Raw genomic sequence first — 19,961 nt, 5'->3', positions numbered from 1 at the left:
ATTACTCTGTCTGCAGCGCAGAGTGACATCACTTCCTGCTGGCACAGGATCTGGAGGGATCTCCAGGATCAGACCTTTATTGGATCAGCAGACACAAACAGAGTGATGCATAAATCTGTGACTGGCATCAAATGTATTTGTGTTCTTGTTGGAGTCTCAGTGATGGTTTTGACTTCATCAACTCACCTGCAGAAACAGTCGGTGCAGACAGCAGCAGCACACACACACCTGCAACAGGAGGTCAGAGGTCACTGAGGGTCAGAGGTCAGTGAGTGACACAGCCTGAGTGTATCATCATCATCATAGTTTATTTATATAGCACTTTAAAAACACACAAGGCTGACCAAAGTGCTGAACAATAGAAACATAATAGATACAATAAGAATAATAAATTGGATAAAATTATAAACATAGCAAAAACAATAAAATGTAAGTGTACAGAATGGTGTACGTCAGTTTAATGCTGGGTGGTGCTGCAATAGTAACTATCCTCGGTCAGAAGGAGAGGCTGACATCCAGGGATTAGATTACCACAGGTGGAGTTTATTGGCGGTCAGATGGATGGTACAGGGAGGTATGGCATACAGTAGGAGGATGTGGAGAGGTGATATGGTGTGGTTTCTCTGATTAAGAACAGGGTATGCATTACAACATGCATACAGATTAAAGATTAAGAAAACTGGCAACAAATTCCTCCACTACAAATCAGTCTGATACCACTTCTTACAGGGTTCACGTTTACTAAGGCACTACCCAAAAAGCGCCACAAGAGGGCACTCCAACACAAGAGATGACCTATTTACACTGATGCACTTAGTAAACAGTCAGCCCCCTACTTAGCCACTACGTAATACAGTGATATTACAGTATACAAATTCACATAAATTGGCAGAGGGAACAAACAAAGCTGTAACAAGCCCAAAACAATCAAATAACTGGGCTACCATAGCTATCGCTAACTAGCACATATGCTAAAGGTAACTAAAACCAATACACACAAGTAGCAGTGTAACCATCTTGAGCATGGAATATTAACTCACGTTTATGTGACGCACACCATCCCCAACAAATACAGGATGGGCTATTTGTTTCCCTTCCCAGCAGCTCTCTCAATCGTTAGCCCAGGAACAAACGAAGACCATCTAGCTCAGACGTCCCATGAATCCCATCACTGCTCAGAGGCTGCTGGGTAATGTAGTTGACACTAACACAGGCTTTTCTACAGTAAGTAAATACAAGTCAGTTAACCACTGAGTCAAAAACAAGCAAATAAAAATATGTTTATGTGGATTTAAAAGCAGCACTGATGTCGACTGCCTCGTGTGAAGAGGAAGATTATTCCAGAGGAGCCACGATGGAGAACGCTCGGTCTCCTCAGTTTCAGCCCTGATTCGGGGACTGAGAGCAACGCCTGCTCAGCTGATCGGAGCGAACGAAGAACACGGTGAAGAACAGTTCCTGTTCTGTCAGTGACATACAGGAAAGAAAGACGATGTCAGAGGAAACATGAAGTGGTTTAGGAGGAAGTAGAACCAGTTTAGTGTGATGGTTTAGTCAGAGTGGGAGCTAAAAGTGAACCTAGAGACAGAGCTCAGAGAAGTATGATGGTCCCCAGTTCCAGAAACGGTGGCAGAGCCGAGATTAATAACAACTAAGAGGATGTTTCTAACTTTAGAGATGTTGCACAAATGGAAGAAAGCATTCTTACATATTTGTTTAATATGTGCGTTGAAGGACATGTCCTGGTCAAAAATGACTCCAAGGTTCCTCACAGCGTTACTGGAGGCCAAGGTAATGCCATCCAGAGTATGAATCTGGTTAGATACCATATTTCTAAGGTTTTCAGGGCCGAGTACAATAACCTCAGTTTTATCTGAATTAAGAAGCAGAAAGTTAGCGGCCATCCAGGTCTTTATGTCTTTAAGACATTCCTGCAGTTTAACTCATTGGTGTGTGTTATCTGGCTTCATGGACAGATAGAGCTGGGTGTCATCTGCATACCAGTGTAAACGTATGCTATGTCTTCTAATGATGCTGCCTAAGGGAAGCATGTATAATGTAAACAGAATTGGTCCTAGCACTGAACCCTGTGGAAGTCTGAAGTTAACCTAAGTTTTATCTGAATTAATAATAATAATAATAATAATAATAATAATAATAATAATAATAATAATAATACAGAGCTGGGGATTTAACCGCCGACCTTCCTGTTACAAGATTAGCTACTCAACCCTGAATCACGGTCGCCCCGGTGTCGAAGGAGCAGAAAGTTAGCATCCAGGTCTTTATGTCTTTAAGACGTTCCTGCAGTTTAACTCATTGGTTTGTATGAAATCTCCCAGAATAGATGGTTGTAGTGTTTTCTAATCACTGTCTTGGGGAAACATGCATATGTAAAAAGTTCCAGCACATCGAACTCTGTGACCAACACTTGTGTGTTAAGAAGAACACTTGTATAACAATATGGTGTGAAATGAAAACTCTGACGTTCAACACAGCATTGTTTCAGTCATCAACACATTCCTGCACTTTAACTGATGTGTATCATGTGGCTTGATGGAAACCTTTTGAATACAAGCTCACACACACAGGTGTACACAGACACACACTGTGTCTTCCTCGGCTGCTGACACTAAACATATCGTGCATTATCAGTCCAGGGTGCTGCTCAGTAGGATTCAGTGTTTGTTATTTACTGTTACTGGTGCATATGATGTTGTTGCTGTGGTTTGCTGTGGTTTACCAACAGCACAGCACCGAGCTACCTTAAGGAACTCCTTAAACCGTACGTTCCTGCCAGAGCATTAAGATCATCTACTCAGTTACTCTTGGTGCAGCCTAGATCTCGGCTGAAGTCTAGAGGTGACCGGGCGTCTGGCTGCATCAGAGTTGTGGAATAACCTTCCGATTGTGATCCGTCCGATTCTTTTAAATCACGGTTAAAAACCTGTTTGTTTAATCTCGCCTTTCCTGCTTGTTAATGCTCGCACCTGACTCTTAGACTTACTCTATTTTTCCTTATACATATTTTTAATGCCTTGTGCTTTTATTATGTTTTATATTACCCCTGTGTATTAGTGGCATTGACCTGTGAGTGTATTTGATACTTTGCTGAGGCCTTATAATACTCGTGTTACTTCTGTCTCTTATGTTAAGCACTTTGGTATACCGCTGGTTTTTAAATGTGCTCTATAAATAAAGTTTGTTGTTGTTGTTTCCTTAGTGTGCTGGCTTCTTTTTGCTTCTTTTTGCTTCTTTTTGCTTGTTTTTCTGCAGGATGTGATCAAACAGATTTTAGTCTTTTCTCTCTGTCCCTCTTCTCCTCTATGTTTCTCTCCTTCTGTTAACTCTCTTCCCAACTTGTTTTTACTTTGTCTTTCTTCTGTCTCGGCCCCAGTCCTGTCTGTTCTGACTGTAATAACTCAAAAGTAAAACAAATCTAATAAACTATTAACTTTAGTATAGCAAAGCCATAATGATCCCTTTGGGAAATAACATTTTTCTTGGCTTTCAGATTGTTCTGATTATTCTGATGGTTACAGGTCAGGACAGGCAAAAGAAAAATGGTATCACCTGCATGTCAGTGAAACTGTACACTTACCTCCTACTGATGACATAAATGAGATATGATACAAACCACTGCACCTGTGACACCTACAGCCTGCTCTAATGGCTCTAACAGCACATCATGATCACAGTATTGAACACATAATACATTTGGGCAGGTTTGTAGAAATGAGAGCTGCTCAGTCCAAACTGGCTGAAAGCCTTCTGTCCTGTTGGAGTCTGTGCTGTGATTGGTTCTCATATAGTGCTCTTCTACACCACCTGAACTCTCACTTTACTCAATATTTACTGGCTGTATGAAACTTGCCTCATTCACACAAACACTTCTTTCTGTGCTTTTTCTATCAAAGTGCTTTCTGTCTAACGTACATACACACACATCCACAGTCCAATGCATCTAACTTTGTGTTCCTGTCCCGCCCGAGGATATTTAGCATGCAGCCTGGAGCCGCCAGGAATCAAACTACCAACCTCCAGGGTCTTAACAGGCGCCCCGCTCTACCTCCTGAGCTGTGAGAGTGAAAGAATGAAGGTGGGACTCACCGAGCAGGAGCAGGGAGGCAGCTGCAGCCTTCATGCTGTCTGGACTGACTGAGAGACGCCTCCAGCTTCCTTTCATCACTTCCCTTTGATCTCATCGGTGTGTGCTCTCTGTGTGAGTATGCTGCTGTGTTACTCTGATGAGTTCAGCTCAGCTGTTCAGCAGGCTGCAGTACAAACTGGTGATGATGTCATGCAGAAACATTACATCAGCATCAGTAAATAAGAAATACTGAAAGTTACTGTGGTGTTTGATCCCTGGCTGCCTCAGTCTGCATGTCACCATCTTATCATTGACCACATGAAGCTGTTACTGTGCATTTGTGCTATATGAAGAAACTGGATTGAGTTGCTGAGGCTGTGATGATTAAACGAGCTGTTATCATCATGAAGAATCCCCTCCACCCTCTGCACCACCTACTGGACAGACAGTCTAACAGGTAACTTTGCTGCCTGACACTCTACAGCGTACGTATCGCCTGCATCCACCAGTAAGACAAACCGAGCGTCTAAATCTAACCTCTCATACAGAACTTAAACCCTTTGCTTTACTATTGAATTATTCTTGTCAAGTTCAGATTGTGGTGCAGTTTTAAAGTGACATCTTGTCAAAGCACAGAGACACTACGAGCCCCTCACTGATCCTCACAGAGACCAGAGGAGGGTGGATGAACTGTTGGTGTCTTTGCTGATGGCTTAGACGAGACGATGACGTCACACAGAGGGTCTGTTACAGGGATGTCAGGGGGTCCTGGTGGCCCACAGCAACCACACATGGCAGCAGGTCATGTTATTGATGGCATCATTGTGTAAATGTGTGTGAATCAGGACTTATTAAAGAGTCACCTTTACTGTTTGGAACTGCTCAAAGCTTCCTGATCAACACTTCCTGCTGCACTTTCAGATCCTCTCTCTGCTCACAGGAGAATCAAACCACTGACCTTTGACCTCTGACTCCTCTCAGCGTGTTTGCTCTGCAGCTTGTAAACGATGATATAATAAAACATGTCATTACAATAATGTCAGATGTTGGTGTTGCTGACGTTAAAGTCACAGCTGTAGATCATGAGAGCAGAAGTGTCGTGTTCAGGTGTGACGGAGCTGCTGTCATTAGATTTAAATAGAAGCGAGCGTCCAGCCAATGAGATCAGTTCTGCTCTGTGTGCTCTCTCCTGGTTGGTCAGTGGATGTTTCCATGCTGTTGTCATTACAGGTTATTTCAGTGTGGTTGGGGGTGTAGCGTCCTGATGGTGTTTCTCCTTCAGCTCGGCTGTTTGTCGGGGTCGTAGGTCCAGTGTTGGAGTTTCTGTAACTTCTTCATGTTTTTTGGTGAAACGTGTCCGTTCCTGGTTTCTGTTACCATGACGTTGCGTCTCAGTTTTGTGTCTCTGGGTTTCTTGTAGGTGACGTCTGGTTCTTTTGTCCTCCTGGTCCTCTGTGAGTTTTGTCCTTTGGTGTCCCTGTTATGAAGTCAGTCAGGTGTCTCTGTGTGGGCACCTGTGTGAGGTTAGTCTCTGTGTGATTGTGAGTCTCTGGTCTCGTGCACTTTGTGTTTGTGTTGTCCTGATTCTCTCCTGCTGTGTGTTTATTGTCTCCTGTTGTTCTTCACCATTTCATGCTTCACACTCATGCTGTGTGATCTCTCACACAGCATGAGTGTGCTCTGTGTTTCTGTTAACCCCACAATAAAGTGCGTTACAATCATCCAGCCTAGATGCAGCAAAGGCGGATTACTGTCTCAAAAAGCTGTTTGGATCAAACAGGAAGTCGCCCCATGTCTTTTGTTGCTAGTAAGGAAGCTTTTTATGCAAGAAGGGAGCAAGAAGGTGAGATGTTGAGGGGATTCTCACATGCATTATTCTCTCTCATGGACAAAATGATTCAAAGTTGTCCAGAGAGACGAATCCCCGATGCTGCTAGAATGCTTCGTGATCAATCAGCTGAAGGTGCTGATGGACACTTTCATCTTCTTCCCGTGCTAAATCACGATGCTTAAAAGTGTTTGAGTTCACTGAAGGCTCAGCGTGAGAAGTCTGAGCCCAGCAACATGTTGTGAGGAAGTCTGTTGTTGCGTGTTGTCTCCACTGATCTCTGATGTATGTAAGGGTCTGGTCTCCTTCTCTGTGGTCCTCTGATGCTGTGTTGAAGCTCTGTGAAGAGAAAAGTTATTAGAAAGGCAAATGAAGTCACACTCAGATATCTAATTTTTTACATGCGCATGGGCGGTCAGTCCGATCTGCTCTGCTGTCAAAGTGCGCACAACAGATGTGACAGAAAAACCGCCCAGGGCTCTCAGCGCATTCTTTATTTATACTCCAAGTGAGCTTTCAAGGAAGTGGGAGTGGTATGTTCAGTATACAAAAACGTTTCCATAATAGGAGAAACCTTTAGCTTGTCTGTTGAAATAGGAGATAGCTTGGTATGTATAGAAACTTAAACATTTCCTTAAAAGGAGAGTGAGAGAGGGGGGTGACCGTTAACTCAGGATGTAGTATGTATGTCACCGCATTCCTCTACACATCTGGTTCCACTTTCCTTTCCTGTGGTGGTTCCAACTCACAAGCTCTCCTAACTTAAATGAAGCTACAACTAAACAATAATCACAAAACTAAAAAATCTCTTATCATTCCCTCCTGTTTGTAGCGATTTTAAGCAAATACATCAATGTGTTTCAGACACAGACCCTACATTGTGAGTGCTTTCGGTCTGGTCGTCATAAAATGTGTATCATTCAAACATAATCATTCATCACATTAGTTTCATACTCATCGTCTTCTCCTTCTTCCTCGTCTGGCACAGTGACATATGCAACAAGAGATTGGGATATCATTCTTGATACCATTCCTCTTACACAGGGGGTAATGCATGTAGTAAAGATACAAAACATGATAAGTATTAGGCCAATAAACATTAAAACCTTAAACATCAGTGTTCTCCATGAGCCGCTCATAAACCAATTCCACCAATTACTTTGTGAATTTGCCCAATCAGTTACCTGTGCCTGTTGAACGTTTCTAAGTAATTGTAGAGCATTTGTCATATTGTCAGAATGCACATTGTCTGGAATATATGTACAACAAGTTATATTAAACAAAACACAGTCCGCGCTTTTCTGCCAAGATCATGTCCAGGGCAACTCTGTGTTGCATAACAGTTATTCTTATGGCATCAATTTCCTGATTTTGCTCTTTGTTGATGCTGGTCGATGCATTTAAAAACAGCCCAAAACTATAGTCCAATAGTCAGGAGGTCGCTGTGGTTTAGGACAATTCCTGAATATTGATAACCTAAACTGGCAAAGCTTGCTGCGCATGTCACTTGAATCATGTTCATAAGTCTGCCATATAATGTAGCATGCTGTGTTGTAGCAGGCATGCGTGAGCATATATAACAATCTTTGTCTTCTTTGCGATTATATATGTATCTATACCAGGCGTTGTTCATCCAGGGATGGATGTGGTCCTGTGTCACTTCAGCCAGGTGTGAGTTGTCATATGTCCATGCTCTTCTATGCATGTTGGCTTCTTGATCCTTTAAGTGCATCAGGGTCCATGCTGTAAGCAGCAGGGCCAAGGTGGTAAGCAGAATAATCTTCATGATGACCAGACACACCGATTTACTCTGGTGAGTAGACTACAGGCGAGAAGTAGAAGGCGGGATATACCCAATCAGCCCTCCCTTCACCTGTAGATCACCAAAGAGTCGGGATGGTGGTGTCTTTAGGTTGTGCTGTCACTCACTTCCACTTTTTGCAATGGCTCTGGTGGATCCAAGAGGGCCTCTCAGCGTTTTTGCAAGCTGTTGGTGTCGTTAGGAGTACTTGGTATGGACCTTCCCATCGGGATGGGTTCCAATTCTTTCTCTGGAGTACTCGTATAAGGACCCAATCGCCTGGTTTTAATCTGCAAGAGACTTGAGAAGCGTCGCACGGCAGTTCAAAACAATATCCCTATTTTCTACTAGTTTTGCCATTCTTTCTACTAAAGTTGTCTTTCTAACAAATTTATCTATTGGTTCACTTGCATCAATTCATGCATCTTTTCACTGAGGTCTGATTCAAACTATCTTACTTCTGATTCTTTCCAAAAATAATTTCACATGTAACAATTTATATATGTGTGTTTTCTATTTTTGTTTACCTCTTTGTTGTGATCTGGTGGACATCTCTAAACACCATCATGAGTTCAGGCTTCAATTTCAACCCAATTATACTCCTCTGGGCTTCACCTTCCCACTGGCCCCTGTACCCTTCTCAAAGTGTCCTTTGTTGTCTTAAATCTCCAGCAAACACAATCTGTTTCTTCTCTGTTTCTTCCTTTTAGATTAAGTCCCAGCCAGGCAAAATATCACATTCAGTGCCTTTAAACAGTTATGTCACACTGTTCTTACCAGCCTGCTGTTAATTCTTCAAGTCCACGATATTCTGTTGGTCTTCATCAGGAGATTGACTGTCCTTTGAGCTTCTTCTCAGGATCGGGACAAGTGGGAGGTCAAGCTATAAGATTTTAAGCCAAACTTTGGCTTGTTTTCTCCCAATTATGTTAATCTATGGTTTTGCTGCTATGCTCAAAATTCTAGGTTGAGAAAAGTCCACCTTTATTTATTTATGACCTATATTGACACACTAAACCATACCATTAATATCATTTTCATTTCTTTTCTTAAAGCCTCCATTTGCTTCATCTGGCTAGAGTCTGTCTCTTCTGTTTTTCTCTCTGGGTGCTCACTCCTTATATGGGCATGCAAAGTTCCTGTCACACACACACTTCCTGTTACTCTCTTTTGTGTTTCTACAGGCTAATCAAACTCATTTTGTATTTACAGTCTACAAACCCTCTGTAATTCTACTAACTTCTAATCTAAAATGTAACGTCATTCACACAATAATTTCATAATCCTCTCACACACACTGCCTCTTAAATAAACTAAACTCTTTGCATTTTTATCTATTTCAGGCATTTTCTGAGTCTCTGTTTTATGGTGCCGTTAGTTCTCTCTACTAACCCTGCACTCCATAGATGATAAGCACAGTGATTTCTTATGCTGAATCCTAGTGCTTCAGAGACCTTACTGATCACATCATTGACAAAATGTGTCCCATTGTCTGATCTTATCAGAGAAGGGATACCATATGTTGGAATAAAATGATTACATAAACATTTTGCAATGAAGATTGCCTCTGCTTTCACTGGATATATCTCTGGTCAGTTTGAAAACACATCTATGATCACTAAGGCATATTTTGATCCTTGACATTCATTCATTCAATAAAATCCATGTGGATGGTGTGGAGAACTGGCCTCTCTTAGGTCTTAAGTTTCCTTGTGAGTTGTGTTTTTGACAGAATAGGCATGTTCTTACAAATTTTTCGCTGAAGTTTCAAAATTTATAGTGTAAAAGTATTATTTATCTATACTATATTTCCCTCCTGTTGACACATGTATTACTTCATGTGTCACTACAGCCGCTGTCCTGTGTAACGACTCTGGTAATATTGGTTTTCCATCACAGACCATTAAGTCATCTTTCAGTTGTGCTCCACATTTCAGCCACTTGTTCTGTTCAGTGATTGTTGCAGCTTTTTGTTCGGTTTTTAGTACATCAAGTGGTATTTGTGTACAATGTTCGGATGTTAGAAGCGTTATCGTTTGTTGTGCAGCCTGCTTTGCTGTTTGATCTGCAAAATTATTTCCTTTTGTGACAATAAAATTGTCTTTTTGATGTGCTGCACATTTACAAAGTGCCAATTGTTTTGGCAAGCTGATCACTTCCAATAAGATTTTTAATAAGCTGCCGTGTTGCACGGGGTTATCCGTAGAGGTGACCATACCTCTGTTATGCCAAATTTTGGCAAAGTGGTGCACTGCTGAAAAAACAAACTGGCTGCCATTGTACATATTTATATTTTGGCCTGCGTGCAATTCATATGCACATATGACTGCATACGTGCAGCTGACTCTTTCACTGCCTCTGCTGCGGCTGCATAGCCTTGCATATGCAGGCAGGCCTGACGCTACAGAGTCTAATTTACATGAGTCTAAATTTCACCAGGAATGTTAACGAGCGTTGTTTTTCTCCAAATGCCTGTGTTATCACAGCTTTCATATAACCTGCTCCTCTATCTGCACGTAAGTAGAAAGGCTTATCATAGGCAGGCAGTGCTAAAACTGTATCTGTCTGTAATGCCTATTTTTAAATAACTGAATGCTTCTTCTGTCTTCTCTATAGATGCAACATTACATTTTCACTTAATGCATTTTTAGATAATTTCTAGTTTTTCAAAGAATCCACCCATCTCACACATCTTACACATGTCAAACTTTGAAGTTAGGGTTTTTATATATATATATTTTAAACTTTGAATTGCTCACAGTTCTAAAACTAGGCATTTGTAAATCATATGCCTAATCACTATGTGTCACTGTGATCCACAAGTATGGTCACAAATTTGTTTCCAAACCAACAAAATAAAATAATCAAACAAAACAGGAAACATACATGAGTCAGGACACAAAAGAAAAATGCTGCTACTGAAACAGAGCAGAAGTGTGAGGGAAAAACTGAGCTCACAGACAGCTGCATGTGTTGGCTTTTATGCAGCTTCTGCTCTAAAAATCAAATAAATAAAGATAAAAGAAAATGTGTAACATGCTCATCAACTTAGCGGTGTCCACATATTTAATTCAGCTTCTCAATCCTGTAGCTTTAGCTGTTGTCTACAGGGTTTGGCTTATTAGTTGTTATTATAGGTGTGCTCTATATCTCAGTAATGTTTTATCCAGGATAAATGACAGATGTTTAAGCAGGTCAAGTGCCTCTATGCACGTAATTAGTTTAGATAGTTTCTTTATTTTCTTCATCTCATGTGTCATTATACTGAGTTTGAGCAAACCTTAAGCTTGATGCAGATTACTTCATAACAATCGTCCACCTCACATCATAACTGACTAGGTTGCTTCTTATTATTAATATTATGCCATTATTAATATTATCATCTTTGTCTTTCTATATAATAACAATAGTATACTACAATATTTTATTAGTGTATGCCACTATACTACTACTGAGCCCATTTAATAGTTAGGATCATCTTACTCAGCAAACAGATAATTAAGAATTCATCCAATCTGTACAAATTTGCTTTTCTCTGAACAGGTTTGTGCCTACTTCTTAGACCGGTCTTCTGTTTGTCTCATCTCAGATCCAACCTTCAGTCACATTCATTCTCTCTGTTGAGTGGCGAACCAAGCAATTTATTATTATATATTTTATATTTTATTTTGTATCCATCAAGGGCTTCGGGTGATCTGCAGTTTCACCCTTTCCCAAGCTGGAGACATTTACCTTTTCACACACTTTCCTTGGCTGAACAATGACACAGCCCTAATGTACCTTATGCATCTCTCTATTTTATTTAAAAGGTTTTCGTGTGAATTATTTCCTTTTATTGATTTTATACATTCTGGGCATGATTGTCATGCCAACTATGTTTCATTGTTAATATCAGCTTACAGGTTGTTATCTTTCCTATTATTAGTTTCAATACATTAAAAATAAGTTCTAATGTAATTTTGTCTTTGTTTATTTTATTTTTGTACTTCTTATATTTATATCTATTCGGTGGGGTCTGTTTCCAACCTTTTTAAACTACTTTAAACTATTTCGATCTCTAGTTTTCACTTAATAAGGGTTTTATTAGTCACTGCACTGTAGTGTGACCTGATGCTGATTTTACTATTAGAGTATCTTCTGAGAATTGTACTTCCTGTGGTCTTCTGTCCAAAACGGTTTTACATACTCCTGTATCACATAACATCTGCACTGGTTTGCTATTAACATATACTGTCAGTGTAGGTTTGCCTTTTACTTCAGACACTAATTGATAGACAGTAAATACTTCTGCGTCACTTTTATCATTTTCATTTGGCTTTTTCTCATTTAGTCATTCATTTGAATATTGCCGTTTGTCTGTTTTATGTCTGCAATCTCTGGCGAAATGCTCTTCCTTGCCACAATTCCAGCACGTATTATCTCTTTCTTCACTTCTTTCGCGTAAGTCTGTCTGTCCTACATATCTCTGGCCCTTTCCTCTAAATCCTCCTCTGTCCCTGTCTGTTACCTCTCCACCTTCTCCACCTTCCCCTGCGGGATGGCCATATCTGGGGTTTAGTACTGCTATCATGGGAAAAATGCCGGGAGGACCAGGTGGATCAACATCACCTCCCATATCTCGTCCGTAGCGATCTTTTCCTATTTTTTTTTTTTTTTTTTCTGTGGATTTTCACCTAGTGCTATTTTATCTAACATGTTTTGTGCCTCTGCATAAGGACCAGGTTGAGGTCTGAACGGATCACAGGATTGTTTAAGGGGGGTCGCAGTAGCGGAAGTGGGGGCTGGTTTCACAGCAGCAGAAGTGGGGGTCGGCCTCGCAGCAGCGAGTGGAGCATATGGTGGGGGGTCTAATACCTCTGCCTTTTCTTTCTTCTTTTCTTGTTTCTTTTGTTTATTCTCACATCGTCTATCTGCCTCTCTCTTCCATGCTTGGAAATATTCTAATTCTTACGTGCGTTTTCCTTCTTTCTTTATTTTGTCTCTCCTATTTCTTTCAGTAATGCTTCTTTAAGTTGTATTAATGCAGATGGGCTACATTCTCATTTAGTCTTTTTAGAATTTCTCCATCTTTGCACACTGATTTGTCCGGCGCCTGGACACTTTTTTCCTAACCACTGTTCGTCAACAGTAAACTTAGTGGGCTGATTACCCATTAAAACAGAACTGCAGAGCCTTCTCTGGTATTAGACTTAAAGAGTGGTTACTGACTACGCCCTTCTACTCCACTCTAATTAGTGGAGCGGTGTCAGTTTTATGAGGCGGAACTCAACCGTTCTCTTTTGTCACCAGTACTTCAGCTACTGACAGGAAATAAAATGACAATAACAATGAGAGTGATTCAGCAGCGTATTTGTGCTGTTTAAATCAATTCACTCTCAACACACAGAAAACACAAACATTTAAACAGACATTTCACACAATCGCGCAGCCTTTTCGGCAGGTCAGTCCTAAAGCTTTTATTTTGAAAATCCTTTCGGCGGATCAGTCCAACGCTTTTATTTTGAAAATCCGTTCGGTGGATTACCCCAACGCTTTTATTTTGAAAATCCGTTCGGTGGATCACCCCAACGCGTTTATTTTGAAAATCCGTTCGGTGGATCACCCCAACGCTTTTACAAATCCGTGCAGTGGATTAGACTAATTACACCCTTTCGGCGGGTGAGACCAAAGTTCGTTTTACGCGAGTGTAAATGAGTGACTTCCTTTACCTTCCCAAGATTCTCTGGCTATGTTGAAAGTCAGCCACTGGATCCCAGCGTCGTGGACCACTTGATAAAACACTGGCCAGGAATCGAATTTTAGCGTCCCTGGACTTTTTCACTCCTACCTAGAGGACAGATTTCAGTGCAGCTTTCCACGACGGCAGGACACAGCGGCCGATGCTTCCTATCCGGCTCGAAGGACCAAGAAAATGTGAAGAGAAAAGTTATTAGAAAGGCAAATGAAGTCACACTCAGATATCTAATTTTTACATGCGCATGGGCGGTCAGTCCGATCTGCTCTGCTGTCAAAGTGCGCACAACAGATGTGACAGAAAAACCGCGCAGGGCTCTCAGCGCATTCTTTATTTATACTCCAAGTGAGCTTTCAAGGAAGTGGGAGTGGTATGTTCAGTATACAAAAACGTTTCCATAATAGGAGAAACCTTTAGCTTGTCTGTTGAAATAGGAGATAGCTTGGTATGTATAGAAACTTAAACATTTCCTTAAAAGGAGAGTGAGAGAGGGGGGTGACCGTTAACTCAGGATGTAGTATGTATGTCACCGCATTCCTCTACACATCTGGTTCCACTTTCCTTTCCTGTGGTGGTTCCAACTCACAAGCTCTCCTAACTTAAATGAAGCTACAACTAAACAATAATCACAAAACTAAAAAATCTCTTATCAAATGTAAACAGACCTGGTCCAAGCATTGAACCCTGTGGAACTCCATAATTAACCTCAGTGTGTGAACAACTACAGTTAAAGCTGAAAAACGTGTTCATGTGTACTAATATCAGAGAGCAGAGACCGATCTGGCCACGCCCCTTAGTGACATCATCAAAGCTGGGTTGATACCTGAGTGTTAGCAGCGATGAGTCTGTAGAAACATCCAGGCTGGAGGACAGGAAACCACCGCGTACACACACCTGAGAACGCCAGCACCACCTGCACACACACACACACACGTAACTGTGTATCCAGGTGAGCTCAGGTAAACACACACAGGTGCGTCTCTCACCTTTCTCTCCTGCTTTGATTCACTTTCTTTCTCTGTCATTGGCTCATTCTTTGGGTCCCGCCTCCAGCTGACCACTGGACCAATCACAGCAGCTTTCACTGAGAAGCACAGTCTCAGCCCTGCCTCCTGATCCTCTGCCTCCGCCCCTGTATTCCTCCAGGACACACCCTCCTTCTGCTCCACCCTGATCACCATGGAGACACAGGGCCAGGGGTTGCCGGAGTCTGCTTCTTCTTCTTCTCTTCTCCTCCTCTTACTCCCAGCAGTCTCTTCTTCTTCTTCTACTGTCTGCTTCCTGGCAGTGACATCCCCTCCTGGCTCCTCCCCCTTGTGTCTCAGGTGTGTCTCCATGGCAACAGATGGACTCAGGATGTGCAGGTGGTCCAGAGAGAACTGCAGGTAAACCCTGTGAATTGAACCCAGCTTTATTTAACTCATAATGTTTACAACCAGGAAGGAAGCTCACACCCTGAACCAATCAGACGCCCTCTTACATCACAGAGAATGGACCAATGAGCAGTCAGCATGCTGCAGGTTGTGTGTGTGTGTGTACCTGCAGTGTTTGTGTGTGATGAACCTGTCCTGGTCCAGGTGTTGGTAGGAGGGGAAATCTGATTGGAGGAATCTCTCTGTCACCATGGTGAACTGCACCACACCCACCAGACAACCTGCAGCACACACACACATTAAAGAATAAAGCTGTGTGTCCCTGTGTGTGTGTCTGTGTGCGTGCATTGTACCGATCCAGGCGCTGTTAAAGACCGCCCTCTGCGTTCCCTCCTCCTCCTCGCTGCTCTCCGTCAGCACGCAGGCTGCAGCTCCCGCGGCGTCTCTGAGCTGCATCGAGTGTTTGAACTCAGACGTCTGTGACGGCAGCTCCAGCACGCCGACCAGCAGCAGGGGGCGCTGCCTGACACACAAACCGGCAAAAATCATTGGTACATAATCACATGACTTCATGTGGGGAGCTGCTGTCACCTTACCTCACAGCGTCTCCACCCCGAGGCTCGGAGGACAGAGTCCTGCAAGACCAGGACAGGAACCCGTTGATCTGGGAGGAGGTCAGGTTGGAGCCATCAGGGGGCAGCAGAGAGCTCAGAGGGGCCGAAGACCAGCAGTCAGTCTGCAGGGACTCCAGGAGCTCCGACACACCGAGGTACTGACGGACCGCCGAGGACACGCTGTACTGCAGGGACACAGAGCACACTGAGCATGCTCCACACTCACCTGTAAGGAAGACAGGTGAGAGTGGGACCTACCTGAGTCACAGGACAGGTGTGAGGCTCGTCCAGCATCTCAGAGTAGATGTCTCTGCGTCCTCGTCCTCCAGCTCTGCTCAGAGTCTCCATCAGCCTCCAGGACAGCAAGCACACACACTGCTGCCTCCACACACCTTGGACCAGACTGAGGACCAAGACCAGAACCAGGACGAGAGTGAGGACCAAGACCGGGACCAGGAAACAAGCCAGAGCCAGAGGAGGACAGGAGGACAAAGGTTAGGCTCTGCTGTCTCTGACTGTGGACAGGTGGTGGTGGGTGGAGCCTCACCTGTGTGCCAGCTGCGAGCTTAGGTGACACGTCCACAGGTAATCGGACACATCTGTGTTTCTCTGCAGCAGTAACCGTGGTAACGCCCCATCTCCCGGGCAGCGGTTGTCGGGTGGCGAGCCTCCCGCCCTGCTGAAGGCCGTCACCCTCAGGCTGGAGCGCAGGCAGGTGCAAAGCATGCTGGGAGGGAAGTCCGGGCAGGGCCGGTACAGGAAGTGGGCGTGATGCAACTGCAGGAGGAGGAACCATCAAACTTTATTAGTCGTGGCTGCCACGAACACAAACGGGCATGATGATGTCACGTCATGTGACTCACCTCCACTCTGTCTCCCGCCCTCAGCTTCCTCTTCGCCGCCGGCTGATAGGCCACGCACAGACCCACCTTCCCATCCAGCACGTAGAGCCCCGCCCCCTCACTCACAACTTCAGTCACCGTGCCCTATCACAGCAGAGGAGGCTTAGTAATCAGCACACAGGTACAAACATGTGGTAGCCAATCAGAGCTCAGCACTCTCACCTGGTAGCTGATGACTTTGGATTGCTTTATCCTCACAGCTGATTGGTCCAGCTCCACCTCCTCATGCTCCGCCTCCTCACAGTCGTCCTCAGCAGGCTGTGACAGCAGGGACTCAGAGTGTGTGTGTTCCTGTGTGTGTTCCTGTGTGTGCGTGTAGTCGGCGTGCAGCTCGGAGCGCTTCGTCACACACAGGATGTTGTTTCCTCTCCAGCCTCGTAGCGCACACACACGTAGAGCTGTCACACACACGCTCTGCCCGACACACACACGCTGGATCCAGCTGAGCCGGCTGCTGTTCTGCGCACACACACACACACACACACACACACACACACACACACTGAGCTTCATCGTCCCTCCTCACCATCATCATCCTCAGAGAGCTGGTACCTGTACGAGCACGGGCAGCGAGCGCGACTCATCCGTCAGCGTGAAGCAAAAGAAGGTCGTTCCTGCCACGGCCAGCAGAGGGCAGACTGAGCCCACCTCTCCGAACACGCTCAGCCGCTGACCTTTGACCCTGGAGCACACACACACACACACACACATCTGTCACACACACACTGCTCAGAAACTCCGCTGCAGTTCAGAGGTCATGTGACCCACCTGTGCCTCAGCAGCCTGCCGGCCTCTCCGACTCCCACTGCTCCGCTTAGCTCCACCCTTCCAGGAGCAGCAGCCAATCCCTGCTCAGCACCAGGACGCAACAGGACAGGGGAGCCAATCAGCTCCAAGAAGCCTGCGGCCTCTTCCTGGCCCGATGCATTGTGGGGGATGTAGTTCCAGTGAGGGAGGAAAACGGGACGATCGAGCCACAGGGGCGAGAGAGACAGGCACTGGATGAGAGAGAGAGAGACGTGGGTGAGAGAGTGGTGGAGTGTGTCCTGGGTGGATGCTGGAAGCCTGTACTGATGATGACAGCTTCATCAGCTCTGATCTGCAGTGATGCCGTTTGTTTTATAGCTGCATTAGATTAGATCAGATTAGATCAGATTAGATTAGATTAGATTAAACTTTATTGATCCCTCGGGTGCGTTCCTGCAGGAAACTCTGTTTCCAGCAGCCCAGCACCGACAGAAGTTACAGAAGGTGAGCAGAAATATACCATATATACACATATACAAATACAGAGTGTACAAAAGGGATAAATAGAATAAATAGCAATAAGAACACAAGGGAATTGCACATTTCAAGTATTGTGAGTCATTAATCAGTGCGGTGATGCTACGACCACACTGAGCCTGCTGCAGCTGTCTGACTGTAATCGGTCAGGTTACTGCAGGTGATGCTATCTGTATACTTTATGTAAGGAGGAGGAGGCTCCACATCTTTATAAAGCTCTGCTGTCATCACGTCTGTGCCAGCACAGTTACTCACTTTACCCTGCTGACAGACGCTCTGTCTTTACATCCTTACTTATCGATCAGCGAAGTGAATCCATATAAAGACAGCTCACATTTAACAAGTCCTGATGTTTCTGATTTACAGAAATGAAAGTCAGCTGTTGAGCTTGTTTACTTGTTTCATGCTGATGTAAACATTACCAGAGAAGCGTGTGATGACCAGACTCTATCAGCACTTGTGTCCCTGCACAGAGAATGAGCTGAATTAAAGAGGAATTAGATTTAATTCACGTTGCACATGAACACCTGCAGTTTGTTGTACTCTGACCTCGTTACCCATCAGTTCTGACCAGATCCGGTTTAGTGACGCTGCTGTGAAGAGAAGCTCCTGAGAACTAACCAGCTGATGGACGATGACAACGTCAGGAAATGTTCCTCATGTTCAGGTATTTGGCGTGAACGCCGTCGCCCTCCTGTTACCTGTAGGCCCTCCACTGCTGTGCTTTCCTCTTCCTGCTGGGTTAAGGTTAGGCTCCTCCCCCTCTGACTCACCTCACACATGACGCTGCCGCTGGCGTCCATCAGCCTGTACTCCCCGTCAGGGCCTTCTCTCAGACAGCCAATCAGCAGCAGGTTGACCCTCGGCAGCGCCCTCTGACCCGGCACGGCGAGCTCCGCCTCCCTGGCCCAGGCTCTCTGCTGATTGGTGCTCCAGGACAGGTTGCTGACGCAGGCCAGGTGCTGCTGGGAGACAAGCTCGGAGACAGACAGCAGCCTGCGGACAGACGGGAGGACAGCGGTAAGGCCAGGTCACGTGACCTGCGACAGCGATGATGTCAGCGGGTGTTACCTGTAGCTGACAGGTAAGCTGTGGGCCACACACATCTGCTGCTGGATCGCCTGCACCGCACACATGCTCAGATCGAAGAGGCTGAGGTCACCGTGGTTACCTGGGAAAACAAAGTTTAAAGGGTAAACACAAACATAAACAACTGAAGCCCCGCCCACTGAGAACACCTGAAGTGGACACCAGAGCTGGTGTGTCAACAGGTGGGACCACCTGAGGAAGCAGCTGCTCTTCATCCTCAGACTCTTAGTCCTCCCTGTTCCTCACTGACAGTCGGTCACCTTCATGGCTCTGACCTTTGAACCACACTCACATCTACACACTGGACTGCACTGATGACACCTGTGAGGGCAGGTGAGCCCTGCTTTCACTGTTTAAATAATGGTTTAAATAGTATTTGGTTTCATAAAACACGTGAACATCGTCATTAAGGATTTAAAGTACAGCCAGCTGTTTCAAACAAACAGGAACTCACCTGTCTGCGAGGGGGCGGAGCTACACACCACAGGACTCAGGTGTTCAGAGATGAAGGTGAAGATGTTCTTTAACCACAGGGACTCCTAAAGAAACAAAGCAGCAGGTCGGAGGTCACAATAATAAATGTAAAACAGGCTCACATCCTTATATTCACTCTTTTCTGCTATAGAATTAGCTCGAAACAGTGATTGGCTGCTCTGCCTTACGTCATGACGCAGACAGTCTACGTACGCAGGGCTCTGTATGTACGTAGACTGTAATTTATCGCTCGGTTCGGGCAAACAGGGTCAGTCTGGGACTCACCGCCTCGGTGCTGGGCTTGACCCGGTCCAGGAGCTCCTGCAGGGGGTCCATGTCTTCGCTCCGGGTGCCGGTTTCTCCTCCTGCTGACAAACTCCCGCTCACGGCTTTCAAACAGCTTCCGGTCCTCCTCCTGTTGATGTCCTCCCTCTGACCGTCGCCCCCGTGTTCCCGCCTCTTACCGTTCATAAAGCCGCCATGATGCCCTACCGTCCAACTTTGTTTACTTTTGTTCTGTATTTTAAACAAATCAACAAACTTATTAAACTGACTAGTCCAGGCTGACGCAGGATCTCTACCGCGCATGTGCGGAACAACTTTTCCCTACCCTGCATTTCACAATAAAAGCCCTTCACGTCCACATACACTCAGTGGTCTCCTACCTCCTTTCCTAACCACTTTTCCTTGATAGAAACGTTGTGAGGTGGAGGAAATGTGTTTAGGAGATGTGATAAGAACTCAGGAAAGGAAACAGCTGTGTTTGAACTAC

At 44.6% G+C, this 19,961-nt stretch overlaps 1 protein-coding gene across 3 annotated transcripts; it reads right to left on the bottom strand.

Moving 5' to 3' along the window:
* On the bottom strand, positions 1–19,812 carry LOC146389427 (CST complex subunit CTC1-like). 3 transcript variants are annotated; one of them, XM_084910281.1, is made up of 17 exons: positions 19,475–19,811; positions 19,170–19,254; positions 18,698–18,797; positions 18,400–18,622; positions 17,111–17,340; positions 16,895–17,024; positions 16,505–16,801; positions 16,304–16,426; positions 15,988–16,217; positions 15,699–15,843; positions 15,423–15,625; positions 15,180–15,349; positions 14,993–15,107; positions 14,440–14,845; positions 14,277–14,366; positions 187–6,257; positions 1–74 (listed from the first exon to the last, which is right to left on the bottom strand). In XM_084910281.1, exons 1-16 carry the CDS (start codon positions 19,775–19,777, stop codon positions 6,024–6,026), a joined length of 3,084 nt encoding a protein of 1,027 aa, XP_084766407.1. In that variant the 5' UTR covers positions 19,778–19,811; the 3' UTR covers positions 1–74; positions 187–6,023. The 3 variants fall into 3 exon arrangements, with proteins under 3 accessions (XP_084766407.1, XP_084766391.1, XP_084766399.1); XM_084910273.1 differs by having other exon boundaries at positions 28–74; positions 187–228; positions 1,041–6,257; positions 14,993–15,349; positions 19,475–19,812; XM_084910265.1 differs by having other exon boundaries at positions 14,993–15,349; positions 19,475–19,812.
* Between the last annotated feature and the right edge of the window lie 149 nt (positions 19,813–19,961).

This window comes from Perissodus microlepis, chromosome 3, assembly GCF_051167445.1.
Source record: "Perissodus microlepis isolate ML-2025 ecotype Zambia chromosome 3, ASM5116744v1, whole genome shotgun sequence".
Lineage (NCBI taxonomy): Eukaryota > Metazoa > Chordata > Actinopteri > Cichliformes > Cichlidae > Perissodus > Perissodus microlepis.
The sequence above is the reverse complement of the archived record's forward strand: the minus strand, read 5'-3'. Positions and strand labels throughout refer to the sequence as shown.

What these genes read in the sequence shown, in the direction of transcription:
- LOC146389427 (XM_084910265.1), bottom strand. Translation starts at nt 19,777, where the DNA reads ATGCGCGGTAGAGATCCTGCGTCAGCCTGGACTAGTCAGTTTAATAAG. An exon ending in ACACCTGTCCTGTGACTCAG is followed by an intron (nt 15,626 to 15,698) that starts GTAGGTCCCACT and finishes GTGTCCCTGCAG; the next exon opens with TACAGCGTGTCCTCGGCGGT. An exon ending in ATCACACACAAACACTGCAG is followed by an intron (nt 14,846 to 14,992) that starts GTACACACACAC and finishes TTCAATTCACAG; the next exon opens with GGTTTACCTGCAGTTCTCTC.